This window comes from Papio anubis, chromosome 5 (assembly GCF_008728515.1).
Source record: "Papio anubis isolate 15944 chromosome 5, Panubis1.0, whole genome shotgun sequence".
Classification (NCBI taxonomy): Eukaryota; Metazoa; Chordata; class Mammalia; order Primates; family Cercopithecidae; genus Papio; species Papio anubis.
In genome coordinates, this window is record NC_044980.1 from 13,690,265 (window position 1) to 13,712,446 (window position 22,182).

Genomic DNA, 22,182 nt, shown 5'->3' on the forward strand with positions numbered 1-22,182 from the left:
AGTTTGACGTATGTGATCATGCCTCAGTAATTTTTGTTTAATATTGAATTATTTAGCTGCACTCTTCAGTGCATTAAACTCTCTCTATATGCTCTTAAACATTTGGTTTATTTTATTTTTCTGACATGGGTACAAATGAGTAATTAAATATGTCCACCAGCCAGTGAAAGCAAGAGGAAACTAACAGCCTAGAACTGTCGACTGCATCCTCAGCCCCTGTGTGACTGAGCGTTAGATTTGACTTTGGCATCACTTGCCAGCTACTGGCATAGCATTATGTCTTTACATAGACTGCAGTATCTAGTGTTGCGTACTGATTTTAAAAAACAGGTGGTCTTCCCATTGGTGGGAATATCCAAAAAAATAGATCTAGTCAGTTTTGTCTTTCTATAAAAATATAATCTTTATTGAAATAGTTGGGAAAATATAGTATAACAAACATACCCCCTAAATTTGCCGAGTGATCTGGGATAAGTTACTGTGTAGTACCTCAACTTCCTTAGCTACAATATAGGAATAATACAGTTTCTAAGGGATGTGAGACAAATTACACATAGAAAGCACCTCAGAATGCTTTTCTTAGAGTAGCTGCTGGTCAGTGTTCTTTTTTCCTGTCTCAACCCTGATTGTAACTTGTCGATATAGATAAAATAATACAGACTTTAAAGTAAGGGGCAAAGATACGAATATCTAGGTATAATGTTGTCTCTACCTCATTAATCTTTGGGCAACAGTAACTGCTTAATCTAATTCCTGTCTTCCTCCGAGTAATAACCTTACTCTGATCCTGTTCTTAACATCAAAACCAAAAGCCTTTCGTGGGATATACACAACTCTGTCCAACTCCAGCTGCTGCCCCTCAGGACAGAGTAGACTGTTGGGAAGAACCCTTACCCATGGTTCCATTCATATTGGCAAAAATCACTTTGTACACATCAGTAAGTACAAAGTATTTAGATCTTAGAGCCCAGCTAAAGTTTCAACAGAAATAAGTGACTTTTTTTCCCTCTAAATAAACATGTATAAAGCATTTGTACTGGCCAGTGGGAAAAGAGTATATTATAATATTACCTGAAAGTCCTTCTATCAGAATAACTTAAAACACTAAATTTTTTTCTGTAAGATGATGTAAAATTGTGGTTTAAATTTATACAACTTCTATTTGTTAACATCAGATCAATATTTTCAAGTAGAGAAAAGTTTTATGCCAACAGAGAGCTTAGAAGTTATTGTGGAAGACCACGCAGCACTGATATAACTGACACCTCATAGTCACCGAGTAGATGATTATCGGGTGAAGGAATTAACAGTATATTATCTTCATTTGTAACGCAGTTTTTCAGTAGGGATTGATTGAAAATATAAGACTGCCCGCTGACTTCAGATTTAATAGTTTCTGGCTGAGGGTCACTTCTAAATGGGGGGTTGTAAATATCTGCTTTAATTAGCTGTTTGTCGATAGGACTTGATTAATGCAATGTAAAAGGTGAGGCACTTCAACACAAGGTCAAGAGATGCAGTGTTAAGGCCTTAAAATGCTCAATTAGAAATAGGTGTACATGAATAGCCCTATTTACCTGATTTTTTTTTTTTTTTTTGGAGACATAATCTCACTCGGTCACCCAGGCTGGACTGCAATGGTGTGATCTGGGCTCACTGCAACCTCTGTCTCCCAGGCTCAAGCAGTTCTCCTGCCTCAGCCTCCCAAGTAGCTGGGATTACAGGCACCCACCACCATTTTAGTAGAGACGGGGTTTCACCAAGTTGGCCAGGCTGGCCTCAGACTCCTGACCTCAAGTGATCCACCCACCTCAGCCTCCCAGAGTGCTGGGATTATAGGCATGAGCCACTGCGCCCAGCCCTGTTTACTTGTTAAATTTCTGTTTTAAAGGGCATTTTATGGTTCTCTGTTTCTTATTTTGATACTCAGCTTCATGAACTAAATATTTTGTTATCAAAGAACCGCAAGTCTTTGGTTCAGTGAGGAAAGAGGTAAACGTACCTGTATGTATTTTCGTGTGTATTTCCGACACATTTGTACTGATTGCCGTTGTTCTGATTGAGCAGGTAGAGAGATTGGCCGACAATGTATTAGCTAGAGTTTTACCGGGACAGCTGAAAAGCTCCAGATAATCCAGGCTTGGAGAGACTGATAAGGATTTTTGGATTTTGTTATCATTTGTTTTCCCTTCCATTTGTTGAAATACAAAATTCAGACCCAGAAGCCCAAGGAAGGGTCGAGCTTTCTGCTTGGGAGCTGTGATGTTGATGGACGACAAGCAGAAAGCAGACCCCATCATCTCTCACTTTGCCTCTTGGTCTCCTCGAGGGACCACGCTCCAGACCTGGGCCAGAAGAGGCGAAAGCCCAGATGATGAAGGCTTTGTAAGGAAACACTTATTTAATCCAAGTACGTTCAAGCCTCTGTTCTAGGACAAATTAGATCCCCGGGTACCAGAAGAACTTGATAATTGTATCCCCATAGCGAGCAGATCAGTCCAAGCAACTGTGGGAAAGTGAGGGGATGGCAGAAGCTGAAAACGCACTGGTGCTTTTCAAAGAAGGTGGATTTCACGCATTACTCAGAATGAGGTTAATCCTAGGCAGCGTTCTAGAGACAATTTTTAAACCGCTGGTCAAGAAAAGTGAATGAACAAGTTATTACGCGTTAACTTTGTTTTGTTCTCTAGTAGGTTTCTGGCTTGAGGAAGGACGTGTAGTGGAATTAGTGGGTGGGCATTTGACCAGGCCTTTCAACATGTGATTTGTAGACAAGGAAGGAAAATATGCGCTGTCTGTTAGCATAGTTACTAGAATTAGACTGTTTGAATGGCTATAATAAAAGAATCAGCCAAGGGTGTTAGCACGAGGCCAAAACTCTCATCCTCCCACACTGATCTCCAGGTAGAAGATGGCAGGAGGCAAGCTTCTGATAGTAAGACAGTCCTCATACCCCACAGGTACGTAAGGAAGTCACTTCCAGTCTAGAGCCACAGTTAGATCAGACGTCCTGACTGACAAAGGTAGTGACGGGCGATGATAGACCAGTCATCTCAGGTGGACCCGAGGTCCTGCAGAACAGACTAGTTTAATCCCTGGTGTCACCAGGGGAGGAGTGCATGTATATGTGTGTGCACGCATGTGAGCATGTGTGTTTTTTCTGCATGTGTGTACGCAGACATGCACACGAGGCTGTTTTTCCTGCATGTTCATGTGTGTGCACACACGTGAGCATGTGTGTTTTTTCTGCATGTGTGTACACACATGCACGTGAACCTGTTTTTCCTGCGTGTATATGTGTGTAGGGGAGGAGAGTGCAGTCCTGCCTTTTAGCTGACTGCACGTAACCTATTCAGAACTTTTATGTCTGTATGTGACATCTGGAGAGACTGCTCATCCCAATTCAGGCATCCGGAAAACTACTTTGCTGTGTTCAGTGCGATTTTTCTTAAAAATGGGCAAATTTCCAGCGTATAGCAAGGACAGGCTTAGTGCCATAGCCAAAATAATGGTTGCTGCATGAAAAGCTTTGCGAGTGAGACTGTCAGTGCAGGGTTTGGTGAGTGGGTGACGTCAGCAGTGCTGGAGGGAGTTTGCAGCATCATGTTGCAGGTTGTCTGTTCTCATGCAGAAAGTCTGTGAGTGGTTGAATTGGTTTGGAAGGTGAGTGTATCAAATCTTGACAAGGGCTTGTCAGATATGTCAGATGACAGAATTCAGATCCCAACAGATCACAGCACCAAATCAGTCACAGAAAGTTTCATTAATCCGTTTTAATATATGAGTGTTTTGAATCAGTACAGAATAAGAATCACGCAGGTGGCAACAGCATGTGTTTAACGAAGAAATGGGCTTACATATGTTATTTGATTGAGTCCACAATGCTGTCATGCCCCCAAACAACTCCTTCCACTGTGGTGACCAGGGAAGCCGTTGTCTTGCTTTCTGGCTGCTGTTTGGATCACGTGGGTATTGTGTTCAGTTGTCCAGCCCCTACGTCGTTTGGTTTTGCTTATGAATATCACATCAATTTAATGTGTCCACACTGGGCAAAACTGACTTGAGGAGTGTGAGAGTAATACAAACAGAATATATTCCAGAATGATCATCTAGTAAGAACATGCCCTGGAAACCGTAATTAGAATATCCTCGAACAGATTACACTGGTTATTTATACACTCTTCAGACTTCTTAGTGCTCAACAATTGATGAAATATCATTTCTGGGGAGTCATGTTTGTGTTTAATTTTCAGCAAGTACTGGCCACAGTTCTATTTATTTCTACTAGAAACATCTCCTTGGCAAGGAAAATGCCCTTTCCATTTTCCTCATGTGCGCGTGCATCTGTGTGTACGTGCGCATGCATGTGAGCATGTGTTTTTTTCCTGCTTGTATATGTGTGTGTACACACATCAGCACGTGAGCCTGTTTTTCTTGCATGTATATGTGTGTGCATGTATGTGAGCATGTGTGATGTGTGTTTTTTCTGCATGTGTCTACACAGACATGCACATGAGCCTGTTTTTCCTATGTGTATATGTGTGTGCACATATGTGAGCATGTGTGTTTTTCCTGCGTGTGTGTACACACATGCACGTGAGCCTGTTTTTCCTGCATGTATATGTCTGTCCACGCATGTGAGCATGTGTTTTTTCTGCATGTGTGTACACGGACATGCACATGAGCCTGTTTTTCCTGCGTGTTTGTGTGTATGCACATAAGTATGTGTTTTTCCTGCATGTTTGTGTGCGCTCACGTGAGCATGTGTTTTTCCTGTGTGTATATGTGTGTGCACGCACATGAGCATGTGTTTTTCCTGCGTGTGTGTGCACGTACATGGACATGTTTTTCCTGTGTGTACATGTGTGTGTACACACATAAGCATGTGTGTTTTTCCTGCATCTTTGTGTGTGTACACATGTGAGCAGGTGTGTTTTTCCTGTGTGTATATGTGTGTGCATGCACGTGAGCATGTATGTTTTTCCTGCATGTTTGTGTGTGCATGCACATGAGCATGTTTTTCCTGCATGTTTGTGTGTATCCACATGAAAGCATGTGTGTTTTTCCTGCGTGTTTGTGTGTATGCATGTGAGCATATGTTTTTCCTGTGTGTATATGTGTATATGCACATGAGCATGTGTTTTTCCTGCGTGTGTGTGTGCACGCATATGAGCATGTGTGTGTTTTACCCCATTATTCCACATCCCTTTCCTTGCTCCTTTTTTAAAATGTTAAAGACTTTTACTTTCAGACTCTCTTAGAGGAGTCATTTCATTAAACCTTTGGGAATCCCACGGAAGCGGCCAAGGTTAAGCTGTGCTCTTCCTTTGGGAATTGACAGTCGTGGCGACTGCTGTCTTTAGTACATTACTGGAAAGTTTCCAAGAGGCAGTTCTACAAGATGAGCCTTTGAAGAAGCCAATCCTGTTTTCCATCTTTTGCTTTCAATATACGAATTGAACTTTTATCTTTCTCCATTTAATATAAACCAAAATTCATCTTTTAAAAAAATGTTGATTTTTAACTTTTATTTTAGGTTCAGGGGCACATGTGCAGATTATAGAGATAAACTCATGTCATAGGGGGTTGGTGTACAGATTATTTCTTCACCAAGGTACTAAGCATAGCACCCAATAGGTATTTTTTCTGATCCTTTTCCTCCTCCCAGCCTCCACCTTCAAGTAGGTCTGTGTCTGTTGTTTCTCTTTTTGTGTCCATGTATTCTCATTATTTAGCCCCCACTTGTAAGTAAGAACACGTGTAGTTGGTTTTCTGTTCGTGCATTAGTTTGCTAAGGATAACGGCCTCCAGCTCTGTCTCTGTTGTGGCAAAGGACATACTATCCTTCTTTTTTATGACTGCATAGTATACTTTGAAAGGGGAGAATGTTGGGGAGGAGTGAGCTGGTGTCAAAGGAGCTCCAGGTCATGCTGTCCCCGCAGAGTTCAAGAAATGAGATGTCACCCCGAGGAAGGCAGGCAGGCTGCGGGAGCATGGACGCTGTCTGCAGGTCCTTGAAGACGTGTCACGGCAAGGAGGAATTACGCTTTGGCCAACTGCAGTGAGAGACTATGGCTGCTGTCCAGATGACCTGAGGATGGGGGAGCAGCATTCCCCAAGCTTGACACCCCTGGATAACAACTTATGCTGAAGAGAGTGTCTTATCTTGTGGGGATGTTGGGCAATGGAAGGAAAATAAAAAATTCCCAAAGTCAAATTCTTCTTTTAGGCTTGATACCATTTGGTTAGTTTAAGTCCATATTGTTTCCTCTGTGAGCTTTGGCCCCAGGTCAGTCACGTCCGTCTTCTGTCCTACTTGGGTGTTATCACCGCATCCCGTGTGCCTCACCTGTCCTCAGTCTCACGCCTCTGCAGGGCGTCCACCCTCTGGTGCTGGAATGTCCACGCACTGTCCCATCTTAATGTGCATTGCTGCCCTGAATATGCCGCTGTGTTTCTTCTGCTTTTTCCTCCTTTCTTACATGTAATACGTTTGCATGGATAATTACTTCATGATGCTAACTTTGATTTGTTCTCTGTTCCTCCCCTCCTCCACCCCATACATCCTTCATAAATTTTCTTTGATCATACTAAGGCAGCGGTCCCCAGGGACCGGTTTTGTGGAAGACGATTTTTCCACAGACCAGAGGTGGTGGTGGGGGCAGGGATGGTTTTAGGGTGAAACTGATCTGCCTCAGATCATCAGGCATTAGTTAGATTCTCATCTCTTAAGGAGCACACAACCCGGATCCCTCACATGCACAGTTCACAGTAGGGTTTGCACTCCTATGAGAATCTAATGCCACTGCTGATCTGACAGGAGGCTGAACTCAGGTGTTAATGCCCGCTCGCCTGCTGCTCACCTCCCGCTGTGTGGCCCGGCTCCTAACAAGCCACGGACCAATACTTGTCTGCAGCCCACGCTTTGGTGACCCTTGTATTAAGGGATGTTTTATTCTACCTACCGAAGAATGAAAAGGTGCTTCCCAAACTCATACTCTTCCTTAATCAGGCCTCAGGCATGTGGACCCACAGTACAGTTCGTCATTTCAGACAGAGGAACATGAGGCACATGGTTGAGGCAGTTCCGTTTTTCTCCCTGGTTTTTATACCTGAAACTGAATCACATTTTATGTGCATAGTGGTTGTCCTCTGAGATTCCACCTGCAAGTTGCCATTGAAACTCCTACTTCTGCTTCTGCCTTGCAGCAGCTCTGGGAAGCTGTGGCTTTCATACTTCCCCTGCTGGCCCTATGGCTCGCCCATTACCACAAGTACCCAGATGATTGTCTTTGTCAAAAACAAGAGTAGGGAAACAGATACCAATGGCAGCAGCTTCTGTTCACCAAGTGCTTGCTGAAGTTGAGCACTTCACATGTGGATTTTCACTCTGGCTTTCCAGTTAGAGAAGATGCATGTAGTATAATGATTTCATTTCATACAGGAGAAAACTGAAGATAGGTGCTCCAAGAATTTCCCAAGACCACGCATGGGATAAGGACCCTAGCAGATGTGTTGGGCCCCTCCTTCCATACCCCACCTCCAGACAGACACTGATTGTAGCCTCAGTTCAAACTGCATCAGCTCGTACCCCACTGGGGAGCACAGAAAGGTTGCAGCTGCAACGATTCCCAGCTTAGGGCCCTGATCCTAGTTTCCACTTAACTGGAGTCTTGGTCCTTTCCCAGGGTCCTCCACCCCAGCCAGGTCCTCTCGGAGCCCTCTGCGGCGGGGTCTCCCTTTCCAGGTAGTGAGGAGGGGGCCTTTTCACCTCAAAGCTAGCTTTTCAGGGAATTTCTTCCGGCAGAGCTGTGGGGCCCATAGAGGCCTGTGGGAGGCTTCCCACATCTTAATCACTCGGGTTTTCACCACAGAACTCTGCGTCCCTTCCTAGTCATCCTTCTGTGTGGATCCTGGTCCATGAGCCAGGTCCTGTACACACCTGCAGCCCACTTGTGGACTGAGTTCAGGTCCTCTTCCACCCAGCACTCTGGCCTGCAGATCCCCCGGGCACCTCTCAGCAGTAGAGATGGCCAGCAGTAGCTCTGATGACCTCCAGGGGGCAGCCTTGCCTAACCCTGCTGCTGCCAGACCTGCTCGTGTTTCTCAGTAGAATCCAGACTGCTGTGAACTTCCATAGGACACAACTCTCTTGCTGCTGGGCAAAGATTTATCTTTTTATTATAAATTTGCAGCATGCCCAGAAGTATAATTTTTTCTCTTAGTAAGTTTATGGTAAGAATTTTATAGGCATCCTAGAGGGTTTTTCTCATTTCTTTATTCAGGGATATTTTAGGCATCATATACACTATTTTAAAAACTTAAAAGCAGACTTTCCTTGAATGATGTTTCATTATAATATGTGCCCATTCACCCCCAGTTGATATTAGAAGTGACCTTTATCTAAGACTTTTTTCTCCAAATTGAATGAGAATATTTCCTGTAGGACCAGACAGAAAAATTCCAAAGGGGCAAGTATTTTAAATGGTTAAAATGTAGCCTTGCTCCTTTTGCCTCATTTAGTTTGTCCTTTTTTAATGTCATGATCCCAGGATCAGTTCCTTGGCGGTCTCCTCGGTACCTGTGGCTCTTCACTGGTTTCATCGGCCAGCAGGAGGGTGAGCACATCCAGTGTGCGGTAAAATATCCAGGATGTTGTGGGGAATACACTAGTTGTGTGTTTTTTTGTTTTTTTGTTTTTTAACTTCCAGGTGGAAGGGAAAACGTTTGACCCCTAAAGATTCATGGCACTTCCCCTAGAATTGAGAGGAAGTGATTTCTATAGACTCTAACAGACTAATTCTAGCACGTTTTCCTCATACTGTACTATTTTTAGGAGTAAAAAGATATAAATGTGGGATGATGTTAAGTTTACTAGACCAAGTGACATATTTTGAACAATTGGTAGGAACCCAAATGTGTTTTGAAAAATATCTAGAGAAAGATTTTAAAACTGTGATTTTTATTATTATGAAAAGAGTTTTTCTTAGAACAAAAACAGTAACAGTGACTAGCATTTACTTATTTCGTCACTCCACATTGTCTTCTCATTGAAACCTCCAAGCAACTTTTTTTTTTCTTTTTTTTGAGACAGACTCGCCCAGGCTGGAGTGCAGTGGCATGTTCTCAGTTCACTGCACCCTGCCTCCCAATTAAAGTCATTCTCTTGCCTCAGCCCCCCAAGTGACGGGGACTACACGCATGTGCCACCTCGCCCAGCTATTTTTTTGTATTTTTAGTAGAGACAGGGTTTCACTATGTTGGCCAGGCTGTTCTCACACTCCTGACCTCAGGTGATCTGCCTGCCTCGACCTCTTGAGTTCTGAGAAATATAGGCGTGAGCCACCACACCCAGCCCCAAGCAACTTTTTGAAGCAGGCATTATTACCATGCCCACTTTATAGATGAGAAAAGAGCTGGATCCAGGTAACTTGTCCAAAGTTACACCCTAGGAAGTGTTAAGTCAGTACTTGAACCCAAGCAATCTGGCTTCGCAACCTACACTCTTAGTCATTATTGTCTGTTACCTCTTATGAGAAGTGTTTGATGTGAGTGATCGTTTATGGAAGAAGCACTCATAGTCGCTGTCAGGCTGTTGCAGTGGAGTTGTTAGAAGCACAGCTGTGCATTGTGCGTCCGGCACATTCTCATCTTCGGGTCATTTCTCATCTTCTCTTCACCAGAGTATAAAAGTGAGACTTGGCAAAATGCTTTTGTATCTTAAATGGTATTTTTGGTAGTATTTGCTGGAGAAGAGGAATTTTGCAAAGGTCCCCACCCACATGAGCAGCCTGTCCCCTTTCTTGTACCACAAGTTGGGTCCTTGAGTGAGGCCTCACAATGAGTCAGGACAGGCTGCTGATCTCCCAGTTCAGGGCCCAGAACTGGCTGGCAGGGCTTCAGGGAGAGGGCCCAGCGGTGCTGGGGGCCTGACCCCTCCTGTCTGAGCAGGGCTGGGAGGGTGGTTCGGACACCTGTATTTCAGGGCCTTGCTACAAGATGTGTCCTGTTCAGGATATGCAAATTCTCTACTGCTGCCTTAAGTAATTTTGTTCTGTTTTGCTGATTTTGCTGTTTTTCTAGTAGGCTTTTTTTAAAAAGTGTTTTTGTTTTCTCAACAGATTTAAAAGAAGAGATATCAATTTCTATTAGTGGCCTAAGAACCTAGCTAAAGGGGAGTGCAGCTACAGCCACAGGCCACCATTGGCTCCTGCCAGCAGGGGACCTGGTTTCTCAGTGCCCAGAAGGGCAACTTGTCACCAAGTGAGCCAGACGCCCTCCTGCTGCGCTGCAGGTTTAATATTTGGGTCAGAATTGGCTCCATTACCTTTATTTTCAGCTACATTTCTTCCAATTTGATTGGAGTGAGAGAAGAGCAATGGGCTGCAGGATTGTAGAGTGTCAACTGTTTTCTGAGGACCTTTTTCAGATGTACATTTGCTTAAATCATTCACTTCTGCTCCAAGTTTGAACATGAAGTGCAGAGGCAGCACCATTGCTAGCATCTCAGCAGTGGGACGGAATAATAAGTTGACTATGCAGAGTCCCCTGTTGATTGCTTAAGTGTTCTCCATTTTGTGTCCATTAATTAGTACTGTAGTTATCACCGGCAGGGGACCTGGGAGTACTCCATTTCCTGGGTCCCATTGGACAGTGACGAGGTGGGGGAAGCTTCAGTGAAGGAGTGTATTCAGGCAGAAGATACACTTGAGATTTTTGAGAGAAAGGAGTGAAATCAATGGTTTATTTTCTTTGTGAGCAGAATCAACGCAGTTGCACAGCACTGCGTTTTCAGTGTCCATCTGAGGAGAGGAATCGGAGGGTGGAAGGCTGCAGTGGCTGCATGCGACTCAAAGGGTTTGCCTTGGGAGTGAGTGGGCACCCTCTGTGTGTGGCCAGTTGCCCGCCCCACCCCACCACCTGCATGTGGAAGGCAGGTTACCATCTTAAGTAGAAATGTCCATGGATTGGATAATGTCATGGATGTTTTTGATTAAATATTTTGACTCTTTCATGAAACATTACAGCCTTGTTCTGGTAATTGGTTAGTTATAGCTCAGTGCAGCCAAGTTGGCACGTACTTGGTTTCTTTGAGCAAATCTTGCCTGTTCAGTTAATTTAAGTCCATCCTTATAACCAGGGTGATAATTCTGTCCAGAGCGTTGCTGTTGACGTGAAGCCCTCCAGTGTGTCCTCTTTCATCTGCTCCTCGTAGCGACGCCCTGAGGTGGCATTGGCATTCCTAGGATCCCTGTTTTAGCAAACCGAGTCTCTTGAGAAATTAAGTGATCTCTTAGGTCACACAGCTAATGCTTCGTAAAGCATTTCCTAAATCCAGATTGCCTTACTCTAAGTCTTATAATACTGTTACTACTATACCATGTGACTTAGCAACTTAGAATGTTTTTCATGGGAAATGTTAGTGCAAATTGGAAGAGTCCTTCATGCTATGATCTTTCCTGTTTATAAATGCAGCTGCCATGTTCATGAGAATTTAGAGGAAAACAAAAGAACAAGAAAGCATCTTATTGATTATAGACCCTTTATAGATGGTGCAGGGCATCAGTTCATATTTGGTGAGTTGATGAGTGGCATTTTCATGTGGAATTAAATACTGATGCCAACTGTGGCGAAGTATTCTTTCTGATACCAGCTTTCGGGCATAGCACTTCATCACCTGGGGCTTCTCTTCCTTAATCTAGAGAATGAAAATTTTGAACTGGCCTATCTCTGAAACCCCATTGATTAAAATTATTGAACTGTATGAAATTTGATAACTTAGACACAAAAAATAGGTGGACAATATGAGAAAAGTTAACAAATTTTTATTTACTTTAATATTTTCAGTAAAATTAATTCTTAGGACACTGAGTAACAGGACTGAAAAATAACTTCGTTGGCAGCACTTTTCTTATTTTAAAATTGGCCTGCTGTATTTTGAATGTGTATTGACCTGCAAATAACAATAAAAGCATATTTTATGTGTGTAAATATTGCTCAGGGAACAAATTGTCGTATGGAATTGATACTAAGATTTTCTTTGTTACAAATGGAAGTCAGTTTCTCTATGCATATATCCGAGAAACAAAGTTATCTGGTAATAGTGTGTTTTTAAAGATATGTTTGACAGCAAAAGAACACTTAAAAGCTTTGCTTGGATTTGCCATCATTAGTAATTAGGGAATTGCAAATTGAAACCATAGTGAGATATACCACTCATTTAGATTGGCTTAAGTTAAAAAGACTGACCACATCAGTTATTGGTGAGGAAGTGAAGGAATTGAAACTCTCATACACTGCTGGTGGGAAGGTAAAAATGATACACCACTTTGGAAAAACTTGACAGTTTGGTAGGAAGTTAAGCATACACCTACCATATGATCCAGCCATTCTACACCTAGATATTTATCTAAAAGAAAGGAAATCATAAGTTCATACAGAGGCTGTGCCCAAATGTTTATAGCAGCTTTGTTTGTAGTGGCTCCAAACTGGAAATAACCCAGATGTCCACCAGCAGATGAAGGGATGAACGGTGGTTTCACACATACAGGGACTGCTATTCGACAGCGAAAAGGAATGAACCCTTGATACACACAGTAGTGTGGATAAATCTCAGGGTAATTATGCTGAATGAAAGAAGCTGGACAGAAAAAAAAAAAAAAAAAAGAGTACATACTGTCCCAGTCCAGTTCTAGAAATTATTTTAGAAAATGCAGGGTAATCTCCAGTGGCTGAGAGCAGGTGAGTGCCAGGGAGGGAGCGGGACAGAGGGCATCAGCCAGCTTTGGGATGAGGGAGAGGCTCACGGTGAACTGGGCGTAGACAAATGTCAGAACTCACACTGGACACTTTACATTTGTGCAGCTTATAGTACGTCAGTTAGTCCTCAGTAAAGCTGTTTTATAAAAAGCTTGGCTTGGAAACAGAACACCACAGGCACACACAGTTTCTTTCTGCACGTACAGTTTTGACTTACGAGCCTCGAGGCAGCAGGCATTGGACAGGGTGTCAAGCGGGAGGTCCCGACTTGCCCCATCTCGCCAGCTGAGCCGGCTGTTCTCACTAGACATACAGAAGATGTGTGAGCTGACTTTTAGTCCCTGAGGAGGCTGAAAGCATTTTCTCCACATACAAACCACTGCCAAGCCACCAGGGCCTGCTTAATGTAATTAATTGTCTTTTTCGGTTCCATGAATAGTACCCGAGAGATCTGCAGGAGTTAATGGACTTACAGGAAGTAGGCTGTGCTCCTCGGCTCCCACCAGGCCCAGAGCCGTTCTTGCCACTCTCGTTCCAGGGTGTCTTTGCTCACCTAGGTCTCCAGCAGCCCATTTTATGGTGGTGGCAGTGGAGGTGTCTGCGTCTTTTCGGCATGCACACTCTTTCCGTCAAAGGCCCGAACTGTTGGCAGCCTGACTGCGGGGCCTGGGCTAGTGCCGTCACCTCCCTAGCTCCACACCCTGGTCCCCGGCCAGGCTCGGTGGTGAATTCCTTTCACCACATTGTGCACTTCCTTCTGTGTGCTTCCGGGGGAAATCAGTGGTTTAATAATGAAAACTTGAAATAAAAGTGTCCACCTGCTACGTAAGAGCCTGAGACATGTCAGAGAAGGTGTCTTATGTCAGCAGAGGTTTCTGTGGACTGAGGGTCTTTTCTTATTTCCACCGCACTCTGGATTGAGCCTCAGGAGAATGGGAAAGAGCAGTTTCCCTTCCCTTTCCTTTTTCTCTTTTGTGACAGTGCTGCCCGCCTGTTTGTTTTCCTCCCTGCGGCGGTGGCATGCTGCTTTTGTTGTGCATGTGTTCCGCTGGCAGTGGGACTGGATGCCCCTCCCTCCTGTCCTTCCTTCCTTCCCTCTGGGAGCGGTCTGTCACCAGTCTCCTCCCAGGGCAAGTCACACACCGTCTCCACTGGGGCCACTTGGACACTGGGTGGCCCACCTGGTGGTGCAGCCAGGCCGGCCGGCCTCACCCAACTCTCCCCTTCCCCAGCTGTGGACGTGGCTGGAGGAGCTGCAGAAGGAGCTGCTGGACGACGTGTATGCCGAGTCGGTGGAGGCCGTGCAGGACCTCATCAAGCGCTTCGGCCAGCAGCAGCAGACCACCCTGCAGGTGACTGTCAACGTGATCAAGGAAGGGGAGGACCTCATCCAGCAGCTCAGGTGGGCCTCACCCCTCTCCTGGTCCCAACAGATTCTGAAGCCCTGCCTGTGACTCCCCTTCCCCTTTTACTCTTGTGGGCAGTCAGCTCTGCTTCTCTGTCCAGCTCAGTGCAGAGCAAGCAGCGTCGTGAAGGCAAAGGAGAGAAATGGCTCTCTTCTCTCTTTTCTTTTCTCCTCCTTCCTTACAGTTTAACTTCATAATAGTTTTCATTATAATGTTGACTAATAAGCCACATAATTTAATTTTAATATTTTCTCTTAACATCCAACTAGTAATTATTGACACTTCTTTATAAACGAGATGAATGTGAGCCTCTGAGGACTGCGCCCTCAGGCCGGTCTAGAGGACAGCAGTATTCACCTCCCAACGTCCAGATTCAGCCAGGCCTGCAAGGGGCAGACACCCACCCCCAAGTGCTCTTCAAAGCAGGATATGGAGGCAGAGCCAGGGTTGGTTTTGTTTCCTCTGGAAGCAGATTTTTTTTATTGGGTCAGGGGGACCATTTAACCCCCTACTGTATCACTCAGGACAGTTTCTCAAAGTCGTTGACTGCTAACTTTACATGACGTTCACTTTTGCTGGGAGAGGCAGGAGGCGGTTACTTAATAAAGGCTTAATTGATTGCATTAAAGGTTAACCTCTCATGTCCAATATGATTCTGTCATTTATACTAACCAGGTATCATCCGTTTTTTACTTAACAAGAAAAGTGACTAAAAATACAACTCTAAAGTGATTTTCAATAATTATTAGCCTTCTTACAGAGTGATTTCAGAAAATGCCAGAGAAATTCTTCAGTGTCTCCTCACATTCAGCAGGATTGCTCCGAGGAGGAAGCCTAATATTGTTTTGCAGGGGAGCAGCCCGTTCCATTTTCTGAGACAAGCAGTGCGGCTTCCTGCCAGCTTTCTTCCCCTGAAGATCTGCATGGCCGGATCTGGTATCTAACAATGTGTGACTTTCTCATCCAATTCCTGTTCCTCTGTGCGCTCTCGCAGGGACTCTGCCATCTCCAGTAACAAGACCCCCCACAACAGCTCCATCAACCACATTGAGACGGTGCTGCAGCAGCTGGACGAGGCGCAGTCGCAGATGGAGGAGCTCTTCCAGGAGCGCAAGATCAAACTGGAGCTCTTCCTGCAGCTGCGGATCTTCGAGAGGGACGCCATCGACGTGAGTGTCCCGTGGCCGGCGCCTGCCTGCCTGCCTGCCTGTGGGAGCCCTGGCTTCCTCCACAGCACCAGTGCCCTCTTGTCTCTGCCCCACTCAGGTCCTGTGTCCTCACCCACACCCCCACCCTCTGCACCAGGAGGGGTCCGGGAGGGAGAGAGGGTTCCTGGAGGCTGGAATTGGATCATCCCTGGGAGGCCAGGGGATGCTCAACCCTGGGCCCTAACGTTGGAAACAGTAGAGCAGGCAGCTCGCGTGGCAGGAGCAGAGCACAGCAAGTGCTGAGCAGAACCGAAGGAAGCCGGCACAGCTTTCTCTCAGTCTTGGGGTGTTTAAACCTTCATTGGGTCGCTCACAGCACTCCCTTGTCCTCAGCTTAGGCACAGTCATCAGCTTCAGGCAGCAGCCCTCCCTCTCTTCCTCCCTGTCGTTTTCTCATCCTTGCCCCTCTCCTCCTGTCCTCACCCTCCCCTTTTCTCTCTCTCCCCACCTTCGCTCTCTCCTACCTTCTCTCTTCCTTGCTTCCTCCCTTTCTCTTTCCGTCTTTCTCTCTCTTGCCCTTCTCTCTCCCAGAGTGGGAATAATCCTGACTTGTGGTCATAGCATTTTAGATAATAGAAAACCCAATTTCCCCCCAAAGAGGTGTTCTCAGATTATCCATAGTTCTTACCTAAACATGGACTTCTGCACCTTATATGTGAACAGGAGAAAGAAGTTACAGGTGTCTTTTATCTTTCTTCAACACAAAGAGAGTGGTTCTGGGTTCTGTGCTTAGGAGGAGCTCTCTTTTTTGACACCGTGCGAGCAGAAGTCAGTCCAGTCGCGTGAGTGCGAATTTACCTGGGGACATGACAAAAGGAGCCAAAGCTCCCCTCCGCGGGTGAGCCTGCTCTCCTGGAGTCTGGCCACTCCATACAGCTGGTGGCTGTGACGGCCCAAAGGCCTCCTCCACATACCTCTGGGCTGCCCGGTGGTTCCTCTGTGACTGCTGATAGACACCTGCAGAGCACACCCTCTTAATATTTATTTCTCGTCTCTGGTTTAGAACTCATCAGCAGTCCTTGCCACTCAGGCTGGGGATGGCAGGGCTGTGCGTAGCCTGCCCTCAGTCACCTCGGCACAGGAAGGACCTTCTGCCCGTAGTGGGCCGTGTGGCTTCCCCTGGGCCTGTCTATAGCCTGCCCTGGGGAGTGGTTTTGGTTTGTGGTGCAAGGACCAAGTCAGCCCTGCGCAGGACTCTCTTGGATGCCTTTGCTTGGCCACTTGTCTAAATCTCCAGCACTGTTTTCATTAACAACAACAGACCTTTTTGGCTCTGCTCATGCTCATCATTAGTGAATAACAAGAAAGGAGTCCAACCCTAAACACGTGGCTTGGTGAAACCTGCTCAGGTGCTCTCAGAGTCTTGGCCTTTAGATCCACATGGAGCTATGCAGAGAAGAGGCACCTGCGCGCTGGCCTCTGCCCAGTGAGGGCCTGCCGTGGCCTCCCCGAGGTAGCAGCACAGACTAAATGGGAGACCAGCCAGGTCCACTCCCCTCTCTGACTTCAAAGGACTCACCTTTGTAAAACTTCGCTGCATATGGAATATTTTCAACTAGGAAACACAAACCAACCAGAAGCATTAGGTGCAGTTTTTCTTCCAGGACATTTTGATACTTGAAAAAAAAAAATTGATTCATTTATCTTCATACTATTTTAAAGAGAAAAAACTTTTTTAATATTAAAAAAGTTGTCTTTATTGTAAGTATGTGAAAGCACTTCCAGTTTCATTGAACCAGATCAGGAAACAAAAACATACATTTTTCCCCCAGCAAGGCCACAAAACTACAAGTGTCCTAGATAGAGCCAGCGTGCCAGAGCCTGGGGGAGTGCATCCTGAATAGAGGAAGCTGTACCTGCAGCCCAGTCTCAGGCCAGCTTCAGATACGGTTCAGAAGCTGCTACAAGATCACAGCCTGAGAAGCTCTGTTCTCTTTCATCCTGAAAAATGAAGATCTGAGCAGTTTAGGCTGTGGCCGGGTTTCCTCTCTTATCCAGGAAGATGCCACATCTGATGGCCCATAGGAGTATGGAGTTATATTTTAAAGTTTATTATGACCGGACGTGGTGGCTCACACCTGTAATCCTAGCACTTCGGGAGGCCGAGGCGGGCGGATCACCTGAGGTTAGGAGTTCGAGACCAGCCTGGTCAACATAGTGAAACCCCGTCTCTACTAAAAATACAAAAATTAGTCAGGCGTGGTGGCAGGGGCATGTAATCTTAGCTACTCGGGAGACTGAGACAGGAGAATTGCTTGAACCCCAGAGGCGGAGGTTGCAGTGAGGGGAGATTGCACCATTGCACTCCAGCCTTGGTGACAAGAGTGAAACTCCATCTCTGAATGAATGAATGAATGAATGAATGAATGAATGAATGTCTTCAAAGCTATACAGAAGTACAGAGGGCAGTACAATGGAACTACCGTGTGCCTGTCCCACAAATTCAGCATGATTTTACCAGCCTGGTTAACCTTCTTTGGTTATTGCTGTGCTATAGTGTTTTAGAGAAAATCATTGCCAGCTTATTCTTTCACTTCTAATGGCTTTTCTAAAAGATGAGGCTATTTTCTTACATCCCCACAATCAACTAAACATCTCCCCAATTTAACAGTCATTTCTTATTGTCATCGACTCCCAGCATGTTCAGATTGACATGGGTTCCTCAATTAGGAGGCACATGAAGTTGGCTCTTGTGTTTAATGGTCAGTTTCTTAATCTAGAATTGTCTCTCCTTTGTCCTCCTCCTCTTTTTTTCATGCCATCATTTGCTAGAATAACTGGATCGGTTGTCAAAGGAACCAGATCCCACATTCAGTGTTTGTTCACTTGTATTATTTTAGGTTGTGTAACTTTTAGTTTCCCTGGTGTTTCCTCTAAACTTAGAAGTTAGATGCAAAGACCTGATTCTAGTTCTGTTGTTGTGCAAGAGTCTTTCCGAGGTGGTGCATCGTAGTTCCCCATGCGAAGGCTGGGCCTGTCTAATCCCACTTCCCTGGGGACCCTGAGGCCGGTTCAGGCACCATCATGCTGAGCCTTCTGTGGTTAAATCCCCTCAGCCTTTTTCTCACAGTAGTTCACTATGTGCTGATGATCATTGCTTATGAGAATGTGAAAACAATTTTCCAATTTTATTATTCTTTCTGCATTTAGTAGCTAGATTCATCTGTAAAGAGGAATTCTTCATTATAAAATGTTCTTTTATCTTTTAGTTAAGTGCCAATATTTAGGATAATGATTGGTTTTCTATCTACTTTTTTTTTTTTTTGAGAGAGGGTTTTACTCTGTTGCCCATGGTGGAGTGTAATGGTGCCATCTCAGCTCACTGCAACCTCCGCCTCCCAGGTTCAAACGATCCTCCTACGTCAGCCTCCTGAGTAGCTGGGACTACAGGCGCATGCCACCACGTCCAGCTAATTTTTGTATTTTTTGGTAGAGATGGGGTTTTGCCATGTTGGCCAAGCTGTTCTTGAACTCCTGACCTCAGGTGATCCTCCCACCTTGGCCTCCCAAAGTGCTGGGATTCTAGGCATGAGCCACCACCCCTAGCCAATTTACTGTCTACTTCTAGTAGAAACCAAATACTTTTGCTTTTCTTTCTTTCTTTTTTTTTTTTTTTTTTTTACTTTTAGCTTCTCTTATTATTTTTGAACACCATTAGGAATAGTAATGGATTTTTTGTATATACAATATATTTTACGTAGTTTCGGTAATTTATTTATCTTCTCTTTTGGTATCTTTGGCCAGTGGGAACCCCTTCATCTGGCTTCTGTGTCCATTTATTTATTTGTTTGTTTGTTTGTTTGTTTGTTTGTTTATGTTTAATTTATTTAAACAGCTTTATTGAGGTGTGATCTGTATACCACCGAAGTCATGCATCTTAAGTGTTTGACGTCTCTGTTCTTTGACAGAGAGACATCTCTTCCTTCCTTACTTGGTACAGAGTGAGAGGTGGCTGCGTGTATTTATTTTTTGTCTTGATCTTAAATACCTTCCTCTTTCAGATTATCTCAGACCTCGAGTCTTGGAATGATGAGCTTTCTCAGCAAATGAATGACTTCGACACTGAAGATCTCACGATCGCAGAGCAGCGCCTCCAGCACCACGCGGACAAAGCCTTGACCATGAACAACTTGACTTTTGACGTCATCCACCAAGGGCAGGATCTTCTGCAGTATGTCAATGAGGTCCAGGCCTCTGGTAAGAGGCTCATTCCATCTGTGTCCGTTGTGATTTCTTCATGCCCTCATGGCAATTCAGTTTATTTCAGTGGGATGACTGCACATTTTGTTAGTTCCTACGATATAGGTATTCTAGATACCTGTTCTTTAAAAGAATGTTTTGCATTTTTATGTAATACAGTCACATTTAACGCCGTTAGAGTACTCACCCATGATATTCTCACATACTGTTTTAAGTGTCATGAACTTTAATTTTACACAATGACATGTTGTATCTCTGTGAATGAACTATAAATCCCAGGAAAACATTTTCACATTCTTTATTTTCTTAGTTTATATTTTACCAGCAGATGTCACTATAGGTTCAGAATTGTATTAGAAACTTAGCAACAACCTGCATATTGCATTATTCATTTCACACAAATTAAATGCTTACTAAAGAGGAAACTGCATGTAATGAGGATAACAACAAAAAAACCCTGAAATTCGCTCATTTCTAAAGAATGCTGCACTTTCCTAGTTATCAGTGTGGGAGTAGAAATGGATGGGATGTGGACGTGGATTGATTGCCTGTACATCCTTTGACACACATTACCCTCCTTGAACTTGCCCTTCAGCATAATGGCTTGGCCCCTAGCTGGGCAGATCATTCACAAAAGCAGATTTTGTGCCATCCGCCCTTTGAGAACAGAAGGTTGAAGTGCTAGCTGAATTCTAGGGTCTCCCTTTAATGTCCACAGGCGTGGAGCTGCTTTGCGATAGAGATGTAGATATGGCAACTCGGGTCCAGGACCTGCTGGAGTTTCTTCATGAAAAACAGCAGGAATTGGATTTAGCCGCCGAGCAGCATCGGAAACACCTGGAGCAGTGCGTGCAGCTTCGCCACCTGCAGGCAGAAGTGAAACAGGTGAGCAAGCGACTGGATGCTTGGGGAGGCTGCGCTACAGACGTTTGATATCTCATCAACTTCCTGGAAATTCTGACCTGTAGCATTGGGGAGGTTTGTGCCCGCTCAGAACACAGCTGTCTTGATATATAAGATAATGCGCACATACACACACCCCCATTACAGCCATCCCTAATGTGTGAAAAGGGAGCCAGTGGCCAGGATGACTGGCTGGCTGTTCACCCAGCACGGGCAGCACTAGAAGGTAACAGCCCTTGGTTTCTTTCAATATTGGTAGTCTGTCTCTTGCTTGAAAGCCTGAGCATATTGCCTCTTATATGACTTTTTCTGCCCAGTACTGTTAGGATCTGGATTGTTTCTCAGACTCCGTATGCCTGGGTCATTTCTTGTGTTATCAGGATACCGTATTACCACATCCTGATGGCATGACAAAGTGAAAATAGAACATGGGGAAGGGATTGCTTTTGGCTCAGTACCAGTGGGATTCTATGCGTGGATATGACATTTTATTAACTGGCTTGATGGAGGGAGAGAAAAGTTTATGGTGCCCTGAAAGATGCAGAGAAAGCAAACAGAAAGTGAGTTTGGTTGGAGGGGACTTAAGATGCCTCTGGACCATGAGCAGGAGGTAGTGCAGAAGTAGGTGACACTCACACTGGGGCAGGTAGACTCTTCAGTCAGAACTATTGAAAAGAGCACCTTTTGGTCTCCCACATGCCATCTGTAGCGTGGGTATTTTTACATATAAACAAGTGTTGTGACCTGCTAACAAAGTGCTCCTTCTTGCAAAAACACAAAACAATTTAAGAAATAACGGAATAAATAAATGTATCCCTTAGGATTTGCCTTTGCCTATAACAGAGACTAAAAAATAGTGGCTTTGAAAAGGTGTTTTCCCCATTTGACAAGTCAGGGTATAGAAGATAGCTGGTCTGCATTTAGTGCTCCCGTGGTACATTAGGCTGAAATCTTGGTGGTGGGCGGCCTTTCCCTTCTGGTTGCCAAGTGGGTGTTGTAGCTCCAGCCATCACCTCCATATCCCAAATTATCAGGAAGGGGAACACATAATGAGAAAGAGGCAGCCCCTCTATCACAAAAGAAATATTTTCACAAACTTCCCCAGAGATTCCTGCTTTGCTTTCATTGGCTAGACTTGTACATTGCTGTAGCCAAGCTGTAACAGGAGCTGAGAAGTGGTTTTATTGTTTAAGTCCTCTTCCAAAGTTGGGGTTTTACTTAGAAAACCCCAGCCACAGAAGTGGTTTTATTGTTTAAGCCCTCTCTCAAAGTTGGGGTTTTACTTAGTTGGAGTTTTTCTAAGTAAAGCCCCAACTTTGGGAGAGGGCTTAGACAATAAAAGTACTTCTGTGCTAAGTAAGCGAGAGGGCAATAGGTATTATATAGGTTACTTGAGGTCTCTTCCACATCCAACTATCCAGAAGACCTCCCACAATCTGTGGTTTCCACTGTCAGAATTTACTTCCTCTGAGTGTGTGTGCAGTTGAGAAGCTCATGGTTTGAACCTGATCATTGTAGCACGGTGTTATTCATACCTTTTTTATTATGCCGTTCAACACTGCAGGTAAATTGGAAAATTAGTTCGTGAAATAAATTAGTTCACACTTTTCAAGCAGTTGCCAGTTTTTCAGTCCTAAAAATGCTGAAAGAGAATGAAAAATGCTTTTCTTGATTATCAAGGAATTCTTGGTGTCAGTAGGTTTTCT

The 22,182-nt window shown here is 44.6% G+C and overlaps 1 protein-coding gene across 1 annotated transcript in view; it reads left to right on the forward strand.

The window, feature by feature from the left end:
* Positions 1 to 22,182, forward strand: part of TRIO (trio Rho guanine nucleotide exchange factor) — a 367,450-nt gene that overhangs the window by 204,031 nt on the left and 141,237 nt on the right. Inside the window, exons 12-15 of the mRNA XM_031666092.1 lie at positions 13,992 to 14,161; positions 15,160 to 15,334; positions 19,375 to 19,570; positions 20,292 to 20,458. Of these exons, the coding sequence (XP_031521952.1) occupies positions 13,992 to 14,161; positions 15,160 to 15,334; positions 19,375 to 19,570; positions 20,292 to 20,458 (708 nt within the window). The remainder of the gene's footprint in view (positions 1 to 13,991; positions 14,162 to 15,159; positions 15,335 to 19,374; positions 19,571 to 20,291; positions 20,459 to 22,182) is intronic.